Source organism: Astatotilapia calliptera, chromosome 13 (assembly GCF_900246225.1).
Source record: "Astatotilapia calliptera chromosome 13, fAstCal1.2, whole genome shotgun sequence".
NCBI classification, from domain to species: domain Eukaryota; kingdom Metazoa; phylum Chordata; class Actinopteri; order Cichliformes; family Cichlidae; genus Astatotilapia; species Astatotilapia calliptera.
Genome location: NC_039314.1, coordinates 16542947 through 16564799, shown reverse-complemented (window position 1 = coordinate 16564799; position 21853 = coordinate 16542947). Strand labels below are relative to the sequence as shown.

The following is a 21853-nucleotide window of genomic DNA, read 5'->3' as shown; positions in this document are numbered from 1 at the left end:
TCCGGTAGTCCAAGACATTCTTCCCCAGCCTCACATGCTGGTTCCTGTCTTTCAGGAAGTCAGTGATCCACCGGCAGATGGGATCAGGCACAGTCCTCTGGGAAAGCTTGCCTTGTAGATGGTCTGAAAGGATGGTGTTGAAGGCAGAAGCCCACAAACAGAATCTTGGCGTAGGTTCCAGGGAAGTCCAGATGCTACAGGGCTATGGTGGATGACTTGAAGCAGCCAGGTACATGACATGCCTTCAGTGAGGAGTTGAAAATGCCAGAAAACACTGGGGCCAGCTCATTTGCACAGAGAGTGGCAGTAGACACACCGTCTGGGCCAGGAGCTTACAGAGCATTCAGGCTTTTAAACTGCTTCCTCACATCTGCTTCATAAATATGAAGGGTTGTAGTGGGAGAAGGTGGTGTGAAATTCTCCTTGGTGTGGGGTGAGAAGGGGGGTGTTATGGGTGAAGTCTTTGACGATGGTGATGGCTTTCTTGTGGAGGGAGAGGGGGAAGTGGGGGTAATGAGTGTTCAGGGTGTCTCTATTGTTGGGGCTGATGGAGGTGTGAAGGCTGCTTGATTGCTCATCAACACGGCAGTAAAAGTCGTTGAGGGTGTTGGCCAAAAGCAAGTCATCAGTGGAGTGGGAGGTTTTAGGCTTGTAGTTGGTGATATTCCTAAAACTTTTCCACACAGAGGCCGAGTCATTGTCTGAGATCTGCTGCTGCATCTTCTCAGAGTGCTGATGTTTAGCACTGTCCACTTCTTTACTGAGCCTGTACTATAGCAGTCCCCGGCTCCACTTCTGAACACCTTGTGTTTCCCTAGAAGAGTTATAGATTCAAATTATTTTGTACCTGATCTGTTTTCTTTGTAATTTGTTGTAAAGCTGTTGTTGAGTTTTATAGCCCTTGTTGCTGAGTTGTGCATTTCGGTCCCAACTCCAGCCTGTTACAGTTCACCCTGATAGCTGGGTCTACTCTGTTGTGTATTTTAAGAAATTGTTGGTTTCCAAAAGTAAACTTACAACAATGTATGTCCTGTGACCCTGAATTAGATGTACAGACGGACAATAAAAACAAAGAGGAAACAAAACTGTAATGAATTTCATTTAGTTTGTTGTATTGTTTTATATTCCACTGTGTTTTCCTAGAGGCTATCATCATCCCTGTTATGACATGCTAATTCATTTTGCATTAAGCTTATTATTTTTTATCTATTTATTAGTGCTGTCAGCGTTAATCTCGTTATAATGACGTTAACGCCATAACCGCATTAATGTGGCAAATCTCCGTTAGTGAGTTAGCGCGGATCACCGTGTGCATGTGGCTGCAGATTAATGCTGACAGAACTACTATTTATTGATAGGAACCAGAATGCCATCTGATGAGCAAAATCAAGTTAAAAAATTTCAGAGAATATGTTGTACTTGTACTTTCATAAAATATAACGTCTGTGATTTAGATGATTTATCTTACTACATATGCTTAGAATTCAATACAAAAGAAGTTTAAACTCTGTTTTGATTTCCATTTCACCTCTCTCATGTTTTTTCTTTGCTTCCCAGAGGTCATTTGCAAACTGTGATGAGAATGTGACATACAGCTCTGTGGTTTTGTAATTCAAACACACACACACACACACAAGCTATGTTTAAAGAACTCCACATGGTTTCTCACACAGCGAAGTGTTGCTCCTTTTACACATTTTCACCACATGAACAGTACAACTCAATGGACAGCAATGTTGGTGTGTTTGCTGTTGGGAAAACTGGTGGGGGCACTGGGAAGCTACGGGCACTGATTTCTGGTGAGTCATTCATCCCCAGTAAGATTTCTGAGTCTACATGAATCAAACTATTGAAATAAAGTGTGTAGAGAAAGGATGGATTAAGGCGCCATTTTGTGTTGGGTTCTGTAATTGCCTGTTTAATGTAAGAGAAATAAGAACGATAATCACTAATTATGACTGAGTGGATTGATGTATCTGTTTCATGTTGTTTGTGGAAGTGGAAAAATGTGTTTATTCTCTATATGAAGGGATGTTATTTCTCCAACTGTTGCTAACTCAGTATTGTAAATATTGCTTTATTATTTGAGTGCCAGATTATTCAACTTCCAGAAGACTTTGAACGCTAAACTATATGGGACTGATGCAGTTCTGAAGCCAGTACTAAAGGCAATAATATTATTTGTTAAGTTACATAATAATGAAGAGAAATCATGGAGAAATGAAAATCACTGCTGAAGCTGCAGATCTTGACCAGCATGAATGTTATATAGTTTTAGAATAATTGAATAATTCAACAATTAAAAATACAATATATGAAATATATATTGTACATGACAGAAAGTTCACACTACAAGGTCAAAACTGTTCAAGGGCTCTCTTGGCTCTTCCTATGCATCTGGAAGTGGCAATCTCCTCCAGAGAGGGCAGAGAGCATCTGATGATCTTCTGTGATGTGTGTATGACCCTCTGCAGTAAGTAATGACACTCTCGATTGTGGCACGGTAGAAGGACACAAGCAGCTTCTGGTTCAGTCTGTTTTTACTGAAGATTTGCAGGAAGTAAAGACACTGTATCATCTTCACTGCCATCACTCGTGTATTCTCCGACTGTGACGGATCATTTGAGATCATAATCAGAAGGAGGCCATCGTCTCTACCCAGTCTCCGTTTATGTAGAGAGGGGTATAATCCTCTGCAGTCTTACAGAAGTCTAAGATGACCTCCTTGGTTTTTGTGGTGTTTAGAAGCAGATTGTTAGCAGCACACCACTCTGTCAGCAGCCACAGCCCCTCTCTGTAACCAGCCTCTTCCCCCTTTGTGATGATGTGTAAGTTCAATAAGGAAGATCTTCAGTTACACATCTGTGTGCTTCCCAAGTACTGGCAGCTAATCTAAGCTTTAGATCATTTCCACTTTCCCATGTCATCAAGCTGGCTGTGACATCACTGGTCTAGTCCAATCATCTTTCGGCTGGCTTTCTTGAGGCCAGTCAGCCTTCACATATACTTCAAATGTCACTGCATATCTGTCATTCTTCCTTGCAGACACCATCATGCAACTAGTACTAGTATAAATACAGCATGAGGAACTAGCAGTAAACCACATAACTGGTTTGTGTGGTTTAAGTCTATTCACTCACAGGCATGGCTGCTCATCTCATCATGTTTCTCCTCTTCATTGTACTTAAAGGTCAGTCATAGAAATAATTTAATTGCCTCGTGTTTCAACAGCAAATGATAAAATTAATGAATAGTTTTTTTATTGGCACTTTCATACTTGCCAATGTTCAAATGTTAGTAGATGTATAATAGAGAAATCACATGAAGGAATAATATTTTAATTAAAGATAACCAGTTTAAGTAAATATAATCATTAAAGTACTTTATTTGTTCTTGTTGCAGGAGATCACAGCTTAACTACAGTCAGTCAAGTATCAGTGAAAGCTGGAGAATCTATCTCCATCCCATGTCTTTATGACTCCCAGTACGAAAATTATCTTAAATATCTGTGTAAAGGATACTATTATCGAGAATGCACATATGCAGTAAAAACAAACCAGCCAGGCCAGTCAGGAAAATATTCAATCTCTGATGACAAAAAACAAAGAATCTTCACTGTGACTATTAAAAAATTAAACGCAGATCAGGACAGTCATTACTGGTGTGCTGTGGAGATTCCTGGGATATGGAAAGATGTGAAAGTCTATTTTCATCTGTCTGTCACCAGGGGTAAGAATCCATAAGTACATTCAAGTACATTTCAAATAAGCCAAAATATTAGGAAAGACTTGGTTGTAATATTAGAATCATTATGTGAGTCATGATAAACATGTTTTTAAAAAATGCTCAAGAAGCTATAAATGTAAAGTAGAAGACTAGTAACAACTTACTACTTGTTCTCCATCAAGGTCCACCCAGTTTCTATGTGGTTCATCAGGATATTACAGGTTTTAATGGAGGAAACATCACCATCAAGTTTTACAGTACACAAACTGGGAAAATAAAGTGGTGCAAGTTGGGCAGCGAGTGTGTAACACAGCCAACTGGATCAATAGATGGAACAAGAGTGAGCATTAATGAAAGTGCCCACAATGTTTTCACTGTCACCATGAGTCGAGTGACCACAAAGAGCAGCGGATGGTACTTATGTTATAAAGGAGACCTCCAGGTGCCAGTGCATTTAACTGTGAATGAAACTTTCACACCCAGTAAGTACAACAACTCTGAACCTGAAATATGTTTGTATGAATATTCCACATGCATCATGATTATCAATGCTTTGATGTGATATTAGAAAATATTATTCAGTTTGTTCTTGCTCGTAGCCTCAGTCATTCCTCACTGAATCTCACAGTTTTTTTTGTTTATTGATTCATTGTCTTTCCCAGATAAAACAAGTACTAAAGATCAGGATGAGCAATCAAGGTCAAAAGGACTGCACTGACATGCACTAGCTATACAACTGTGGTTACACGCTATGTATTTATTGCCATTATGTGAAAACTTTGACCTATGGAAATGATAATTGTTTGTTTTTATTCCACAGTGGTTCCCTAACAGTTCTCATCATCTCTTTGACTTTGTTGATCTTCTTTGTAACAGTGAGCTTGGTCATTTGGTTTTTGCTCAAAGGATCCAGTAAGTTTGCGCTCACCGTTGATGAAACCAGTTCGTTCTTCTTACATAATTTAACGTTAAATGTTGACGACACTGCAGTCGCGCTTTGAGAGTAAGTTCTTGTTTCTCTTTCAGAATGGACCAAAAGAGAATCATCAGGGACGGCACTGGTATGTGATGCTAATTCATTATGAATTCATTTTTTTCTAATTAATTTTTCATTATTTAAGAACAAGAATAATCTGGTAAGAAAAACCAAGTACTCTTTGTAGATGCAGTAGTGCAATACAGCTGCAGCACATGAATAAATGGTAATCATATCATGTAAATAACTTCCTTAATAATGGATATCTGTTGCATTACGGTTTCTCTTTTGGACACAGGCTCACGGGGAAGTGTATACGTCTGTTACACATAGAAAACAAATTTGGTTCCCTAGTTACAAAAAATGAACACTTACAGAGTGAGGAGAATCCCATTTACAGCAGCAGATGCAGAAGTGAAACATAAATGTGACAAACATAGAGGAAAGGACTATATCCAATCCTGCTGCAATAAAGATCTGTGGTTAACGGTTGTTACTGGCACTGTAAAGCGAAGTGGGAAATCATATTTTTCATGTGTTTCACACCAGCTAGAGTATGGAGTGTAAATTTAAAAATAACATTACACTTTACTGTTGCTCTGCTTCCATGTGTGATATACTTACTAATAACATTAAAGAAACTTGTATGTTCTGTTTGGAGATTTTGTCCAATAATTATTAAAGATCATAGGACTGATAAATATTCACAGATGTTGCCCCTTGAAAAAGGATATACAAAGAAAACACATCTAATAGCTGTATTGGGTAAAACACATTTTATATTCCATTTTTTAAAAGAATACATATCTTCCATCAAATTTATGTATATTTAATATTTGAATGTGATAGGAAGTCTTAAAGTGCTAATAAACTTTAAGGAGAAAACATCTTATCTCATACTCTAACTTCTTAGTCCACATATTCCCCTTGAATGGGAACTATTCATGTGAAGTGTCTCAACCTTAGTAAATTGCCACATTTGGTCTAGTGCACACTGTTAAAAAAAAAGTTCCTCTTTAAAATGTTATATTGATATCAGTTATCAGAGGGACTAAGATACAGTGAACAGTAAGAAAAGTTCAGAAGTGACAGCCATAAACATTCACAAACATAATGTTACACGCAAGTAATTTATTTTACTACACGTGCTTGTAATTGGATAAAAAAAGGTTTAAAGTCTGTTTTGATCTGTTTCATATCTGTCTCTTCTTTCTTTCTCAGAGTTTCACTGCTAAATGCGATGTGGATGTGACATACAGCTCTGTGTTTACTATGACTCAACAAACCACACAAAGGGTGCGTTATAAGAGCTCCGTATCACAATGTTTCTCAGACATTAAAACTTATGTTCTTTTTTTACATCGTCACCACACAAACAGCATGGCTCAGTCTTAGTGTGTCTGGTGGCTAGACCACTGCTTTAATTCAGACCAAATACTGTAAATATTAGCAACACGTTCAACTCTAAATCTTCAGTGCTATATCAGTAGCACTACTGTGAAAAGGATCAAAGCTTAAAGAATGCAGACACTCGCTTGTTTATCAGTTGCACTAAAAGTCATTCATAAGCGAGTGTTATTGTTCTGTTTGTTTAGACTGAAATATTAAATAGTTAGATGACTGAATACTTTTCTCTGTAGCCTAAAAGGTAATAATTCCTCTTTTCATCTAGATCAGATTAAACCTTTTTAGTAATTTGTGATCAGGGCTGGCAAAAGCATTTGCATTGCCATCAGCTGTTTAGTGTTAACAAATGCTGGCATGTATGAATGCTGAATTTAGATGGTAAATAAAGTGACCATAACATATAAACACTGTATAGTTCTCTCTTTAGCTTAAGCATCACATGCTTACTTAAGCATGCATTCCAAGAGCTGATGTTGCAGTATCCTCTGGTCTAGCTCATCTTTACTCATTCTGCCTAACTCTCATCTTTGCTTCTGTTCTCCCACAGACTGAAAGAGGCGCAGAAGATGTTACATACAGCACTTTGGCTGACTACCAAGCTCAAGGCACCTAATTATTGGATGGTTTAAAATGAGTTATAATAATTTGTCAGTTTGTGCTTTGTTTGCTAACTACAGCCCAGTTGACGTGTTTCAGGCATCAGATTTATTTTATTTTTTTACCATATTTCTCAGTTCAGGTCACATTCCCTGATCAGAGACTAATAACTAGGTAACTACAGAACAAACGTCTGTGCAAACATGCAGGAAACCAGTTATTTATTCTACTCGGGATGATCTGTGCTTCCCTCACACTGAGGCATGCAGCAGCGCTTGTATGAAAATAATAATAATAAATTTGCCCAGAGGCAAGTCAAATATCTGGGTTATCTCAAAATTTCAAGTCACTGGCTCAAACTTCTGAGCAAGCCAAATTTTTGAGACAGCCTGGAAATGTAACTTATGGATAACATTTTTTTTTACTGGTGGAAACAAGCTTCTATAGGAATTGGACACAAAAACTGAGATTTTAAAAGCTCAATAGTAACTCAGTGGTTAGTAGCCATACTCAGGAAATTATTTTTTTTTTTAAATCTATGTATTTCTCTTTTGTATCTGACACAGCACTTACCAACCATTTACTAGTGCTATTGTAATCATAGATAGGCTGAATTAGTGATATATATATGTCATATATATTTTTATATATTATATACAAGTGCTTTTCAGAAGCTTTTTATTTTTTTGTACAGTATAGGTCAATTGATTTTTTCTTTACTTTTAAGTGATACTGTTACAATCTAAAAATAAAATATATTTCATTTCCCATAATTTGTTTGTTTTAGATGTAGTCCATAATATTAGGACGATACAATTGCATGTTAATTATTGTCATCATTACAGTATGTCATCAGCATTCATTAACTTCTGTGTTCATTGTAGCTTCATCTTTATTGTATTACAAAATGTGCCAATTTTTAAGTAAAACAACCTTCATGCCACATAGTGATTCTGGCTTTTGTTTGATTTCCATCCACCCTTCTTCTACTGCCCCTATGGGGGTTTTTTTTTCCAGTAAAAAGACCAGAACAGCTCTCCTGGGACACATCCAGGAAGCATCTTTTCACACAGAGGAGCTGAGCCTTTTACAAATTGCACAACTCCTCACCCCATCTCAAAGTGTGAGCCCCACTACATGCAACAAGACAAGAGAAAACTACAGGACTCAGAAACTATTTACAGCTTTGGAAGGTGGAACAAGGAGGATAAACACAACATTAGGCAACTGGTTTATTTTGGTGGCTAAACAGTCAATACTATTCACAAAAATCTGCATACACCCTTTCAATGTGGCAGAACAGAAAAATTACACTATTATGGTGGGCAGACATGAACTGCTTCACCCATGAGTATCCAATTCAGTTCCTGAGTTATGGAGTTGAAAAGTAGCAAGAAAAAGGGCGTGATGTCAGAACTTCCTCAGAAAATTCTCCTGTGTGAAAACAGTCACTGAAAATGTGAGCAAGCATTAAAACTAACACATTTTAACTAATGCTTCAAAGCACAATCTCCATTCCTTCAAAATTCTCACTATGAAAATCTGTTTTGTTTTTTTTACTTTAGACATCTACAGGATAAAATAACACCGGGGGGGGGGGATACCTGAAACCAAGTTACACAATGTTTATTCCCATCTCAGCACAGGACACGTTTCAATCATAAATCAGTGTAGAAGTGTTTTTTAAAAAAAAAAAAAAAAAAAAAAAAAAAAGACAGAAAATGAGTGACTATAACGATTATTGGGTAATTTGTTTATGTTGGACAAACATTTGGAAATGCATTAATCCACCAACTACACACATATATATATATTTCTTCAAGTCTGTACATTAAAAGTAAATACAAAAAAAAAAAAAAAAAAAAGGAGAAATAAAACCTGTTTCGAGCTGGAACAGCTTAAAATGAGTGTGAGTATGCTTGTACCATCACACTCATTTGTTACTGGCTGCTAGTTCTCCACAAAAAAAAAAAAATTAAAAAAAAAAAAAAAACCCAAATTTTTTTTTAAAAAAAATGGCATCTCGTCCGATTGTAAAATAGTTTCAATTTTTGCAGCTCATGCATCAGGGGACGTTCAGTCAGAGTCGCACTCAAGCTGTTCTCTGTGTTTCATCTCCAAAAACTTTGCCATGTGCGCCAGTCGTGATGAACCTCGGTTAATCCACTCCTTATGTTCACTCTCCTATGAGGAAAAAGACTTAATTAATAAAGCAACTAAGTAAGTAATTAAAGGAAAAGAACCAGCAGCTGCTCATGCTACACATCAGATCCTAGTAGATGCAACTATGCTATCAATTTCAAAATCCTACTTCGCCTTATTTTCAAGTCATCTAATTCATGTGATTTTCTGAAAACTTCACCTCCGCCCTTTAGCTAGTGGTCACTAAGATTCTCATTTTTTTCACTGATTTTTAGCAGACGCACCTATGGCATCAATTTTAAGTTTCTATGTATATAAGAAATTGAAATAGCAATACAAGTATAGCCTACGGCAGTGATGAATTCTTTTATTTCTGCCTTAAAAAAAGCATATTGATGCAGATGTTTGTAAGAATGTGCCAACCATCTACAAGCAGATGCCACAAATATCAAATATTTTTCCACTAAGACACTAACTAAATATTTTCAACAAATTCTCTTAAACTTGAACTTTTGCTTTGAAAGAGAACACAGACCCAGTTTTTCCCATGTTTGAATAGTTGGACAGTGTTTGCATCTTCCATGCAAACTACTGGCGACTACAGCATCTTTGCAAATCCAAGGATAGGGTGACCAATTTCATCTAGCAACCTCCAGAAACCACTCACCAACCAGCTGCAGAATACACATCTCTCTTTAGCGAATCAAAGAACAGTTTCTAAGCCTGCAAGATCAGAGTTAAAGCAATCGATTTCACAGCCTGCCAGCAACCATCTGCCAACTGGTTGGGGAATACATGCTTTTTCCTAGCGATCAGCGGTTGCTAAATCATCGACCGATCTCTAGGCCTGTGTGACTGGAGCCACTCAGTCTCCATAAAGCAGTGTCAGTGTCTCAACTTTATCTATTATATCTCGTATAAAACTTAAAATTTACCTTAAAAAAAATTACCTGTGAATGCTTTGTGTTAGTATTGTTCTAGATTCATAAATGTTATAAAATTCAGCTGAAAATCAAATATAAAATTTTTTAAACTAAAAGATAAATGAAATACTGACCTGAAAGATAACCTGCATTAAGCTGCAGTCAATAATCTGCACTTCACACTTTTGCAGGACTCCGTTCAATTCAGCATTAAGGGTCTGTCCAAGCCTGTACTGGGTTAACTGAGGGTACGGCCACTTATTCAGGTAATGTTCTATGAAGTCTTTGTGAGGGCCCTCTGGAATGTCATCTGCAATGTTTTCCACTTTGAAACAAAATTAAAAAGAAGAAAGAAAAAGTTGGTTACTCGTTTTATGTGTCTAAGAGCTGTACAGTCAGTAAATAAAAACACTTGACAGGATTTCTGAGTATATGAATATGAACCCCCCCAAAGTATAAAAACAATTCAACTTACAAGGTTTCCAAACCAAATGAATTAAAGGTAACCCAAAATAGACCGGCGTGTGATCATCCAAAAAGATCAAGAACCTGGAATTGTAAAATGTGTTAGCATCAAGTCAAACTTCCAGCGTTAGCAGTTCCTAACAGAAAATCTTGGCTAAACAGTCAAATCTGATTGCACAGCACGCTATAAATTCATTGGGTTAACCATGGCCAAAAGGGTACACAAGTTTTCTAGCAATTTTAATCATAAAATTAAAATAAACACCTTAGGCGGTTCTTTCTGCTGCGGAGCTCGCCTACGACACCAGGCTGGAACCGGTACTTGTTATCTTGACACTGAATCACCACACGGGCACCAACATACAGCTGCTCCACCTTTGCTGTGGTGTCAAAAGCAACGTGGTGTCCAGATACTAGACTCTTCCCTTTTTCTTCAAAACTGACTTTGTATTTTAACCGTCCGTCTTCTGCAAAAAGAGGGGAAAAAAAGAGACCAATTTTCACTTCAGTTTTATCAATTTATTTTCTCTCTCTTAAAAAAATATTTTCAGAAAAGCAAAACTTTGAAATTTCTTTCTGCACTCAGCTCACTGTGCCTACCTTGCTTCACCTGGCATCTAATCTCATCATGTCACATGTTTTTAAAATCAGTCAAATGACAGCAAATGCACTTTACTTTTCCTATTTAAGGACAGGCAAACAAATTTCAGGTGCACTGCTTCTGGGCGATAGAACGATAACGATATGTATCGCGATATAACTTTTACTCGATAGAGAAATTAAGCTATCGCGATAGACCTCGCCGCTCTTGTCCTCTTAAAAAAATAAAAAATAAAATAAAATAAAGGTCAGCCAATCCAAATTCAGTAGCGCAGAGCCGAACCAATCACAGCCGCAGCGTCACGTCGCGTGACTTGTTACGTACAGCACAAGTGCCAAGCCGCACGTGTGTTTGTTTGGGAAGCAGCCAGCGGGTAATGGAGGAAATGAGTGTGCCGACTAGAAAAATCAACCGAGCGTGACCGAAGAGAAAACAGATGATGGTTCCAATGCCGGAGAGATTGTCGAACGGAAGAGCCAAAGAAGTTCCGTGGTTTGAAGGCATTTCGGCTATTTCAAGTCTGACAAAAAACAGTGCGTAAATTGTGCCGAAAGCAAGTCTGGAAATACAATAAACTGGTGCATGCGTCACACTGTGCGCCACGTTATTGTTTCAGTGAAATGAATTTCTACAATACTGTTACTGTTAATTCTACTCTCTGCAGTGTTTAAATGCTTACATATACACACAGTTACTGTCCCTCCACACATACGACTCGGTTCTGCTTCTATGCCCCAGCTTTGTTTACTTTTTCCCACCGAGGCTTCTAGACTTCTGATTGGCCAACATTTCTGCACGGTTAGGAATCTAGCGCCACCTGCTGCTTTGGCATGTTCATAGCAGCGTTTTCCTTCATTTCTCCCTTTATGTGTGGACGGGATTATTTTTTAAAACGAAAACGGAAAATCTCCGTTTTCAAAAATACCCGTGTACGTGTGGACGTAGCCTCAGTCTCTGACTGGAAGCGCTAATTCGTCATTCGGCTTTTGTCAGACTAAAGTAAATGTTAAAACTGTTTTAAAAGCTCAGCTATACAACAAGGAGAGATTGAGAATTTCCTTTTAGTTCTCAGTTTATTTGATATTGACAAAAGTTAGTCAGTTTTGTCTGTTCTTCTGTAAAACAAACTAAGATTTATTTTTAGAATTAATATTTTGTTTCTAAGTGGAATTGACAATTTAGTCTGTTTTGTTTGTTCTATTTTGAAACTTAAACGCTTTAGCGGCTGCCTTTTGTGTAGTTTGCAATATTTGCCTTTATTTATCTGAAAAAGTCTCATGTTCCTTAAGTACATCTACCCTGTTGAACTTATTATGGGAAATAAATATTTAAAAACAAGCTGCTGATTATTTCACATTTTACTTGTGAGCAACGGCACATTTAAATCTTACAAATAGTTATTTGGCTTATATCGTGATAGATATCGTTATCGCCTGAAATGAAAAAAACATATTGTGATATGAAAAAATCTCATATCGCCCAGCTCTACTTACATATACCCAGCCACCAGAAAAACAAAATATACAAAAGTTGTCTTTTCCAAACTCATTCACTGCCATTAATGTGCAGTGTTGTTCTTATGTCTAAGGAAAATGACGCTGTGACAAGGAAAAAAAAAAAAAGCTTTCAATTTCTACTGAGCATAAGATGAATCGCATTTTTGCTGGTCCTAGAGTAAAAACCTCAAAAGCATTCACAAAAACAGAGGAGAGAGAAAAGAACAAAACACATCAGAAGATATTTCAAATCTCTAGATCATCTGAAACTAAATACAATTAACAGTTATCAATTACTTTCAGCCTTTTCTAATGCAGGATTTTGAATCAACTTTTTTCAATGCATGAATTCTTTCAAACATTACTGTAATATCTGGCAGAATTTTCTCTTACCCCTTGTAACTATCTCGACTATTTTCCCCTGTTGCCACCTCATAGGTCTTCTCCTAGCCAGAACTACCATGTTCAATTTGAGTTCATCCTTCTGTGCCTCAGGTCGGGCAGTTATTATTTCCTTGGAGGAATGGCCAAACACTGATGATATTATAACAGGAGCCACATCTGCCGCTTTGGGGGGGGGGGGGACACACAAATGTTTAAAATTCTTTAAACCACTGCTGTTCATCTGTAAAGAGAAGTTACGCTAATTTTATGGCGTCTGTGACCTTACCATTGGTGCTGGTGCTCGGAGGTGAAGCGGGTGGTGGTGTTCTGTCGCTCTCACTGCATTTGTTAATTCTTGCAGGTTTCCGTGTATTGTTGGAGGGTGAAAAATCTGAATCACTGGAATCAACTTCTGGCTCCCACTGCATATCAGAATCAGAGCTGCTGAGAGACTCATCTTCACTGTAGAACTGCTGAGGCGTTGGTGGTCGCAGAGACCTCACCTTATATTCAGGAAGTCTAGTCAACACTACCACTGGCTTTTTAAATGGTCTGGGACAGTCCAAGCCATTTTGGCATAGTTTCCTCTTTCTGGCAGTTTCATTTACACAGCAAACTGAGTCATTTGGAGACTCAAAAATATGTTCTGCAAAGAAAAACACAAGTGTAAAATGTGATGTGCAATTAAGACAAAAATTAAAATAAATACAAAAGCAAAACTAAACTAAAACAAACATTATGTTTATGTTGCAGTCTAATTAGATGTTAAATTAATAAGAAACTTTTGATAACTTATTTTTTAAATACTCATTTTATTGTTCAATAAAAAGCTTAAGATACCATGTGGACATGGATGAGATTTTTGGTCACTAGTACAATACATGGGCCATTTCATCTCCAATCCAGTTACTAAGAATTTCATGTCACAATACATTTTGTGTGTTTTATTTTGCATTACCATTAAATACAACTACATACAATATACACTTTTGATGCCTCTGTCCCAATTTACAGATCCTGATTCGTTTTATGATAAGAGACATTAAAGACAATTTCAGGTGTTTATCTTTAACAGTTTTTTTTTTTTTTAGATATTCATATTTAAACATTGTCTCAGACTTTGAAGGGCAAGCAAACATGCTGGATGGAAGTCGAAAGAACATTTTTCAGATCTACAGCTTGAAAATTACTTGATATATGAAACTAAAATTTTAAAGCAATGATTTTGTACAGTGATGTGAAAAAGCGTTTGCATCTTTCCTGATTTCCTTTTTTTTGGGGCATGTTCATCATACTACATGCACTACACCTCGCCTCGGTGTAGTTCTTTCCAAATATATTTTAGTATTTTAGCTTGTGACTACATTTGCAAATCGAGAGTTTTGATTTACTCTCATGGGACTGGTGAGGGACCAGACAAAGAGAGAGTCAAAAGACCCTTATGAGTGAATAATCTAGGGAATAGTTCAGGGGAGGTGTGTGCCTGGTGGTCGGGCCTTGACCCATTAGGTCTGGCCGGGAGCAGTCCGAAGCAGGGATAAGTCCAAACTCTGGACTATGAATTTTTTTTGGCAAATGGTCAAGTGGAAGGCTCAAAGTGATATAACAACAACATACTTACTTTCATCCTCACATTCATAATCCAACAGGTTTTCTTCTGTCTTCAAGGACTCCTCACATTCATAATCCAACAGGTTTTCTTCTGTCTTCAAGGACTCCTGAAGTAACAATGTTTTTGTCTCCAACTGATCCACAGTCATAATCATAGCCATGGCCACTATAACAAAAATCAAACATTGGAGCTTTCAGTCATTTATTAAAGCTTCTGTACAAAGATAAGTGTAAGCAGACGAGTTGCTGCCCCAAGGGGAGAAGTTTAAATATTTTGGGGTCTTATTGACAAGTAGGGTAACTTCTGCAGTGTTGCGGATTCTGTATTGGCGTGGTGAAGAGAGAGCACAGCATAGACGCAAAGCTGTCAATTCACTATCTATGACCATACCTTCACCTATGGTCACGAGATGTGAGTAGTGAACTTTGATATCCCCAAAGGTCAGCTGGACTTTCCCTTTGCAAACGACTGAACTCCTCATCCTTTCAACAGGGACAGTAGGGCCACTACTCCTTCGCACCAAAAGGCACCAGTTAAAGTGGTTCAGGCATCTAACCAGTTCCCCTCTGGGCACATCCAACCAGGAAGTGCCCTCGAAGGTAGACCCACAAGCTCCTAATTACATCTCTAGCCTGACCCGGTATTGCCCCAAGTGACCTGAAGGAGGTGGTGTAGTAAATGTGGTCGGTCTGGGCCCAGGACCCAAGACTGAATAAACGACAAAATAAATAGACTATCTGACACAAGAGTTTATTATGAGCACCTTGGGGTTCTCTTGTATGGTTTTCTAGTAACACGAAAAAAAATAACTACGCCACTTTATAAAAGAAAAAAAAACACACACACACAGCTTAACCGGGGAAAAATACTACACGTACTGTAGAAAATAAAGACATGAATGCAGGAAAAAATGAGTCAGTTAACACGGCCGTTTAATAAAGGCGTTCACGTGTGTTTTGACTTCTTTCCGTTAGCTTTTCTTTAGTACAACAAATGCCGTTAGCTTAACTGTTCCTTTTTACGGCTGAAAGTTAACCTAACGATCACGATTGTTCTTATAACCAAGAACACAGACATACCTGTTGTTGTATCCCGAATATCCACCTCAAAAATCACAAAGGTCTGGTCCTTTTTGTGAGCAGAAGCAATTAAAAGCTAAAAATCGGTCGCTCGAGCTAGCTAACTTCCTTTAGCACTGACAGGCTACGTACAAAAGGAAACAAAGAAACATACCGTTAAACTTCCTTTCAGATTTTGCATCGCAAAAGTATTTAAATTACACAAAACAACTCGCACTACGATTCTTTTTTTGCTACTTAGACGTGTACGAAAATAGGAACCATTCCAAAATTTGCTTCCATACTTTGTGGCAACTAGGCCCCAAAACAAGTAGGTTGCCCGCGAGAATGACGCAAGTTTGATTTTACCCAGGCATCCTTGTGGCTGCCTGGGGTCCTGAGCTACGACGTGATAGGTCAGGATTTGGTTGCCGTAAGTCTCCTTCAGCTCGCCCTCCAACCGGTGACGCCTTCCTCGGTTTTGCGTTGTGAGGAATATTTGTAATAAAAGCCACTTTCCTACGCCGCTAGCATCATCTTCCACTGGTAAGAGACTCCTTAATTTAGGCTTACGATGTTATTCTTCTTCACAGCACGGATTAATCAGTTGTGAAGCGCTTGACACACCGGCACTCTCCAGGCTAGCAAAGTTAGCTGCTAGCTTTAGCTGCGCCTGACACATGTCGCGTGGAATACTGGCCAGTTTTGCTGTTATGCGCTTAATGCTGCTAAAATGTAAGATGTGTGGCTTAAAAGCACTTTAGGAAAACATTCACAACTTTAACATTAGCTATGCTTTGGTTATCCACTACGTAGACTGGTTGGTTATCCATGCTACTAGAGGACTCCTTGAGCGAACGATCATTTTAAGTAACACCTCTCCCTAATAGGAACAGGCATGTACCTCGCCACGCCTAGCTGTGACTGTCAGTTAATGCGGAGGCGTAGTTTAATTAGAGCCAGGCCCGCTGCCTCTTATCAGCCAGATAGGCTGCTTTCACCATAGAGTTGTAGACTGTATTCTGACGAGTACAGTAGTACAAGTTTGACTTTGCTGCAGTGTACATTGCTCATCAGGTCATCAGCGGGATGGTGAAATGGTTATAACTCCTCAATGCAAGGCTTAGTTTTCATTACAGATGTCAAAACTTTAGAAAGAGTAGATTATTATGCTGAAGATGTCCTCCAGACTCTGACAGTATTTCACACTTCGATGGGATAAAATGTGAAAGCAACGTCTACCTATTATATTCATGTGCAGTTTCCATTCACATCATGAACAGACACAAGTACAGCTACCCACTGTGACCACTTGTGAAAAAGCAAGCAGAAAGGAGCTTCTTTTATTAAAAATTAAGATAATTGTACCACAGTATGTTAATTCTGTTCACAGATACAATGGCTGTGCCTCCTTCATATGCTGACCTGGGCAAGTCTGCCAAGGACATCTTCAACAAAGGCTATGGTATGATTTGATTTTTGAAGGTTTGGCCAATGTGTTAAAATTGTAGGAAAGCTTTAAAATAATTTGAAAAAAAAAATCAATGTGTCTTTCCTTAAGGATTTGGCCAGGTGAAGCTAGATGTCAAGACAAAGTCAGCCAGCGGAGTGGTAAGATTTCTTTCGTCATTTTTTTTGTGAGGCAAAAACTGCAATAAGAGCGCAGCCTTATGGTAATTTGATGCCAAAGCAATTTGTCCTTATGCTTGTTGTTGGCATTTTTTCTAAAATTGCCTCTTACAGGAATTCAAAACATCTGGTTCCTCCAACACTGATACCAGCAAAGTCGTGGGAAGTCTGGAAACTAAATACAAGCGGTCAGAATATGGCCTGACCTTCACTGAGAAGTGGAATACCGACAACACCTTGGGAACAGAAATCACCGTTGAAGATCAGGTTAGGAATGTATTCGTTTGCTGTTATTTAACAACATGTCACAGAAAAGCATATATATATATATATATATATGGTAAATGGCCTGTATTTATATAGCGCTATATATATACACACATACACACACACTCTAAAGATGACCACACAGCATTCATTAGTGATTTATTATTGTTTCTTACAGATTGCCAAAGGACTGAAGTTGACTTTTGACACAACCTTCTCACCAAACACTGGGTAAGATGAATCAAATGAAAATTTCTGTGATTTCTTATTGAAATCTTAATGAATGAATCTTGTTATGACCATCGTTTCTTTAGACTAGTAATTATAGGAGCCAGATCTTTGCTCCATGTCCTTCTGAGAGTTGTTGTTGCTGGCCATGTGACCTTAATCAGAGTATGGAGGTAGTCTTTTTAAAAAGCCATTACAGAGACTGGCTCTCAGTCATTCCTATTTAGTTATTTTTACTTTACTTTTTACTTAAATGTGCTTTAGCAGTTAGTTGAACTTCATTAGAAGAAATATGTTGGACTTTACTATGCTGCTCATATGGTGAGGCAACAACAAGTAAGCTTTCTTTCTGGAGTATATAAATCACATGAGGAAAGGGAACATGGCCCAGAGGAAGCGTGTCATCTTTCATAGTGAGGGTGGAGTTACGTGGCTACATGGAGATGGCATGTTTACAGCTACAGTGTCATGCTAAAACTAAACACCACTGCTGAGACAAATGGGTTTTTATTATTATACTATGAGAAATGTAACCTCTCAGCTGGACTTGATTTAAAAGTTTTTATTTGAGTTTTAGAAAACGGACTTTTTTTCTCATCAACAGCAAGAAGAGCGGCAAAGTTAAGGCTGCCTACAAGCGTGAGTACGTCAACTTGGGCTGCGATGTTGACTTTGACTTTGCTGGCCCCACCATCCACGGAGCTGCTGTCATTGGATACGAGGGATGGCTCGCTGGTTACCAGATGAGCTTTGACACCGCCAAATCAAAAATGGCGCGCAACAACTTTGCCATTGGCTACAAGACTGGAGACTTCCAACTGCATACCAATGTGTAAGTAGAGATCATGTTTTACTCATTTGGATTTTAATTTTAAAATGTTTTCCCCAAATTTATAATAAATAATTTCAAAATAGTTCCAAAACCGCTGCCTAACTCTGAGAAATTGGAAGCATATGAGTTATAGTCAATTGACACTTTCTTAAGAAATCCCATATTTGGATTCTTGTTGCCTAAAATCTGTGTTATGATCTTTAAAGCAATGACGGTGCTGAGTTTGGTGGCTCCATCTACCAGAAGGTGAGCGACAATCTGGAGACTGCAGTCAACCTGGCATGGACTGCTGGCAGCAACAGCACACGCTTTGGTATTGCAGCCAAATACCAGCTGGACAACGATGCCTCCATCAGTGTAAGTAGTTGAGCACAGGGTTTCAGAATAACGTGGAAAAGGAAAAGTGATTGTCTTACACTGACTCTTAAATACTTTTTTTCCCTCCCCCACCCTTTAGGCTAAAGTGAACAACAATAGTCTTGTTGGTGTTGGGTACACCCAAACCCTTAGACCAGGTGAGTTGCTTTTCTACAGGTTCATCAACTGCTGAAAAGTTAATTAACATCTATTCTTACGACACGTATTAATCTTGTATCCTTTAATCTAACGCTGTTCCACACAGAAGTTTAGACTTGTTGATCTATATATAAATAAATGAACTGACCTAGGGCTGTTCGATATAACGATATATATATCTGATGAGGATCTAAAAACGTCTATCGTTTCATTTTACGCTATCGTTTGTTTCGTGGTGTCGCAAAATAAACAGTTTACGGTAATATTTTTTCATTGTTTTGATGGTCACTGTAGTGGCTATATTAATTTCTTAAAGTTCTCTCTTTCTCTTATATTTAATATAACCACACTACGGACGGACAAGCGCCTGTTTTTATGCGTCGTCGTTAGCAACAACGACGGTAACGCCATCGCGTGTCCGCTTGTTTATGTTCCACATAAACCTTTCACAATAAAGCTCAAGATCCTGTTAAAAGAGAAGTAAAAAGAGAGCCGCCAGGTGCTAAAAAATAAACCTTAGACTCAAACGTTAGAACAGGCTTTTCCCCGCAGCACGCCGTGTAATAAATACTCACAAAGAAAACAGCGGCTGTTACAACTTATGTCTAAAAATGTATAGTTTCATGCATCTGTTAAAACACTCGACTCCAGCTACATGACGCGCAGCTGGAAACACTTCCCACAAGTCGAGCTGCCCGAGATTCACAGAATTTACAGAAAATGTTACATTTTTGTGATTTATATCGTTATCAGGACGATAGAATTCTTATATCGGGATATGAGATTTTGGTCATATCGCACAGCCCTAAACTGACCTATAACAGAGACATTTATAGAAACACTTAACCGCCTACGTTTTTCTCACAAGTATCAGAATGTGATTTAAGCAAGGAATGTTGTAACGGTTAATGTGAGTTCATCTTGTGTGCAGGTGTGAAACTCACCCTTTCTGGTATGGTCGACGGAAAGAACATCAACGCAGGAGGCCACAAGCTGGGTCTTGGCTTGGAATTGGAAGCCTAAGCTTTCCTCATACTGGAAGGACTAGGGAATATCAGAAGAACCTGGCCTTAAATGTCATGTCCAACTCAAGCCAGCAAGGGGATATCTTGGAGAGAATGGTTCAAAGGCTACTGCAACAAACTCTTGAGTACCACTTCAAGTTGGTGCTTCTGTCAGTGGTACATTTTATCTTTTGTTGCTTTTTACTTTGTAGTCACATCTGTTCAAGAGACAGTTCTTGGCATAATATTTATAAATCATGTCATTGTTCCTGTCCAGCACTGCCATAATAATCCGATAAATACAATCACTTTGTCATCAATTCTGTGTGGCTTTATTGTGATAATCCAAGACACTCCTCTTTATTTTTTTTTAATGTGTAAACATCAATACATTGATCTTTGGGGAGCATTGTCATACTTGCTCTGAATTCACACTCATGACCATCTGATATTCCTTTGTCATCCAGTTATTTGCAACCTTGTTAAGTACACTAGTACACTACTTTTTTTTTTTTTTTCTGCTAATATTTAAATGTGGTCGAAACCTACCTGTCGATGCACACAAGGACAAAATAAATCCCTGTGATGTTTTGTTTTGCTTTGTCCATTGCAGTTTTTCATGTTCTGTTAAAGCTGCACATGTTACCTTCCCTAAAACTTGATAGTTTGGGGGGTTGCTTAAAGTTGGAACTGCAAGTTTGAAAGACACCTGTGTACAAGGCCAAACAAACGGGAACAAGCTTTTGTTTCTGTACTAACAGATCTGGGAGACGCATCATTGATGTTCTTAGTAATGCCAAACTGTCAATCTCTAGAACAAGAGTTCTCACTTGAAGTTGCACGTGTACACCCTCAAAAGTGCTTCCCTACTCAGAGCAAAGAGCCCACTGGAAGGTCCTTCTGTGTGTGTGTATTAATTTTCAATAAAGTCTTTGAACTCCACAAACGTACTCTAGTATTCGATGGTAGATTACCACTAACCATACCATATTTATTAACTGGTTAATATTAAACTTTGAAAGAGGATCAGGGTCTCTTAGCTCAGTCAAATTTGCTTGCTTATCTGACTTGTGAATACCTCTTAAATGAGGCAAAATATTTTAAGAAACTTAAACTGTTAAGCCTCTGTCAAATTAAAGTTGTTCTGACAGAGCAGGAAAAAATAGTTCAAATATATTGCAAGAAAGGTAATTTAGTAATTCTGTAATCAGACTGTCAGCGTTTTTGCAGCACAGACAGCAGTCTCAACTTCCTTGAGTCTTCTGTGTGCTTTGAACACCAAAATTAAAGCACTTTATGCCATTCACCCTTCAGCCATCTAAGGTTGTCAGATTTAATGAGGACCATCAACTGCTTCAAGTCTTGCGAAGGTGATTGAAGTTGGAGCTAGCATGCCACTTGAGGGCTTTTTTTGTGTGTGTATGTGTGTTGCTTAGTTATTCAGAGTCTTTTAAGTGATATTTTGGGACGGATGATAGATGATTTTACTGTCAAACCCACATTCATCTGATATATTTAGTAGACGGAAACGGGGGGAAAGTTCTGGAAATATCAAGTCCAGTAGAGAATGATATGGTATAAAATATCAAAAACAGATGTTGAGCACAGAGTGGACGCCGTTGAACAATCAATAAACTAACGAACAAGCAACAGCACGACATGAGAGAATCAATCCTCATGGAAGCCTACAACTCCTTTCCTTTCCAAAAAAGTTGGGATTTTGTGTAAAATGCAAAAAATAAATACAAACTTATTTTTAATCATTTAAAAAGAAAGGTTTTGAAATGAAAATACAGCTGATTTCATGTGATATGTCTCCTAATTGTACTAGCAGGTTTAATTCTTTAGGTATAGGCTTAAAAGGAATGTCACATTTATGCATTCAAAATCAAAGTAAGTGAAGTAGCTTTATTAGAAGCGTTTAATATGTTTAGAGCATCACAGTATCAGTGTAAACAGTATGTATGTTACGAGCTAGCTGTTTCATAAA

General features: G+C 38.1%; 3 protein-coding genes across 8 annotated transcripts; 2 read left to right on the top strand and 1 right to left on the bottom strand.

The window, feature by feature from the left end:
• Positions 1-3148: 3148 nt before the first annotated feature.
• On the top strand, positions 3149-4288 carry LOC113035400 (CMRF35-like molecule 3). The gene is made up of 3 exons (XM_026190944.1): positions 3149-3190; positions 3403-3568; positions 3919-4288. Exons 1-3 carry the CDS (start codon positions 3163-3165, stop codon positions 4286-4288), a joined length of 564 nt encoding a protein of 187 aa, XP_026046729.1. The 5' UTR covers positions 3149-3162.
• Positions 4289-8696: 4408 nt separating this feature from the next.
• On the bottom strand, positions 8697-15821 carry LOC113034794 (histone-lysine N-methyltransferase SETDB1-B-like). 6 transcript variants are annotated; one of them, XM_026189828.1, is made up of 9 exons: positions 15757-15821; positions 15409-15532; positions 14339-14494; positions 13004-13363; positions 12727-12900; positions 10502-10703; positions 10247-10320; positions 9906-10096; positions 8697-8890 (listed from the first exon to the last, which is right to left on the bottom strand). In XM_026189828.1, the coding sequence occupies exons 3-9, from the start codon at positions 14487-14489 to the stop codon at positions 8783-8785; spliced, it is 1260 nt and encodes a 419-aa protein (XP_026045613.1). In that variant the 5' UTR covers positions 14490-14494; positions 15409-15532; positions 15757-15821; the 3' UTR covers positions 8697-8782. The 6 variants fall into 6 exon arrangements, with proteins under 6 accessions (XP_026045613.1, XP_026045612.1, XP_026045617.1 ...); XM_026189827.1 differs by having other exon boundaries at positions 15693-15757; XM_026189832.1 differs by lacking the exon at positions 15757-15821 and having other exon boundaries at positions 13004-13139; positions 13221-13363; positions 15409-15750.
• A 57-nt stretch (positions 15822-15878) lies between these two features.
• On the top strand, positions 15879-20805 carry vdac2 (voltage-dependent anion channel 2). Its single transcript, XM_026189834.1, has 9 exons — positions 15879-15933; positions 16781-16852; positions 16949-16998; positions 17131-17283; positions 17462-17514; positions 18116-18343; positions 18550-18700; positions 18801-18858; positions 19791-20805. Exons 2-9 carry the CDS (start codon positions 16786-16788, stop codon positions 19880-19882), a joined length of 852 nt encoding a protein of 283 aa, XP_026045619.1. The 5' UTR covers positions 15879-15933; positions 16781-16785; the 3' UTR covers positions 19883-20805.
• Positions 20806-21853: the final 1048 nt, after the last annotated feature.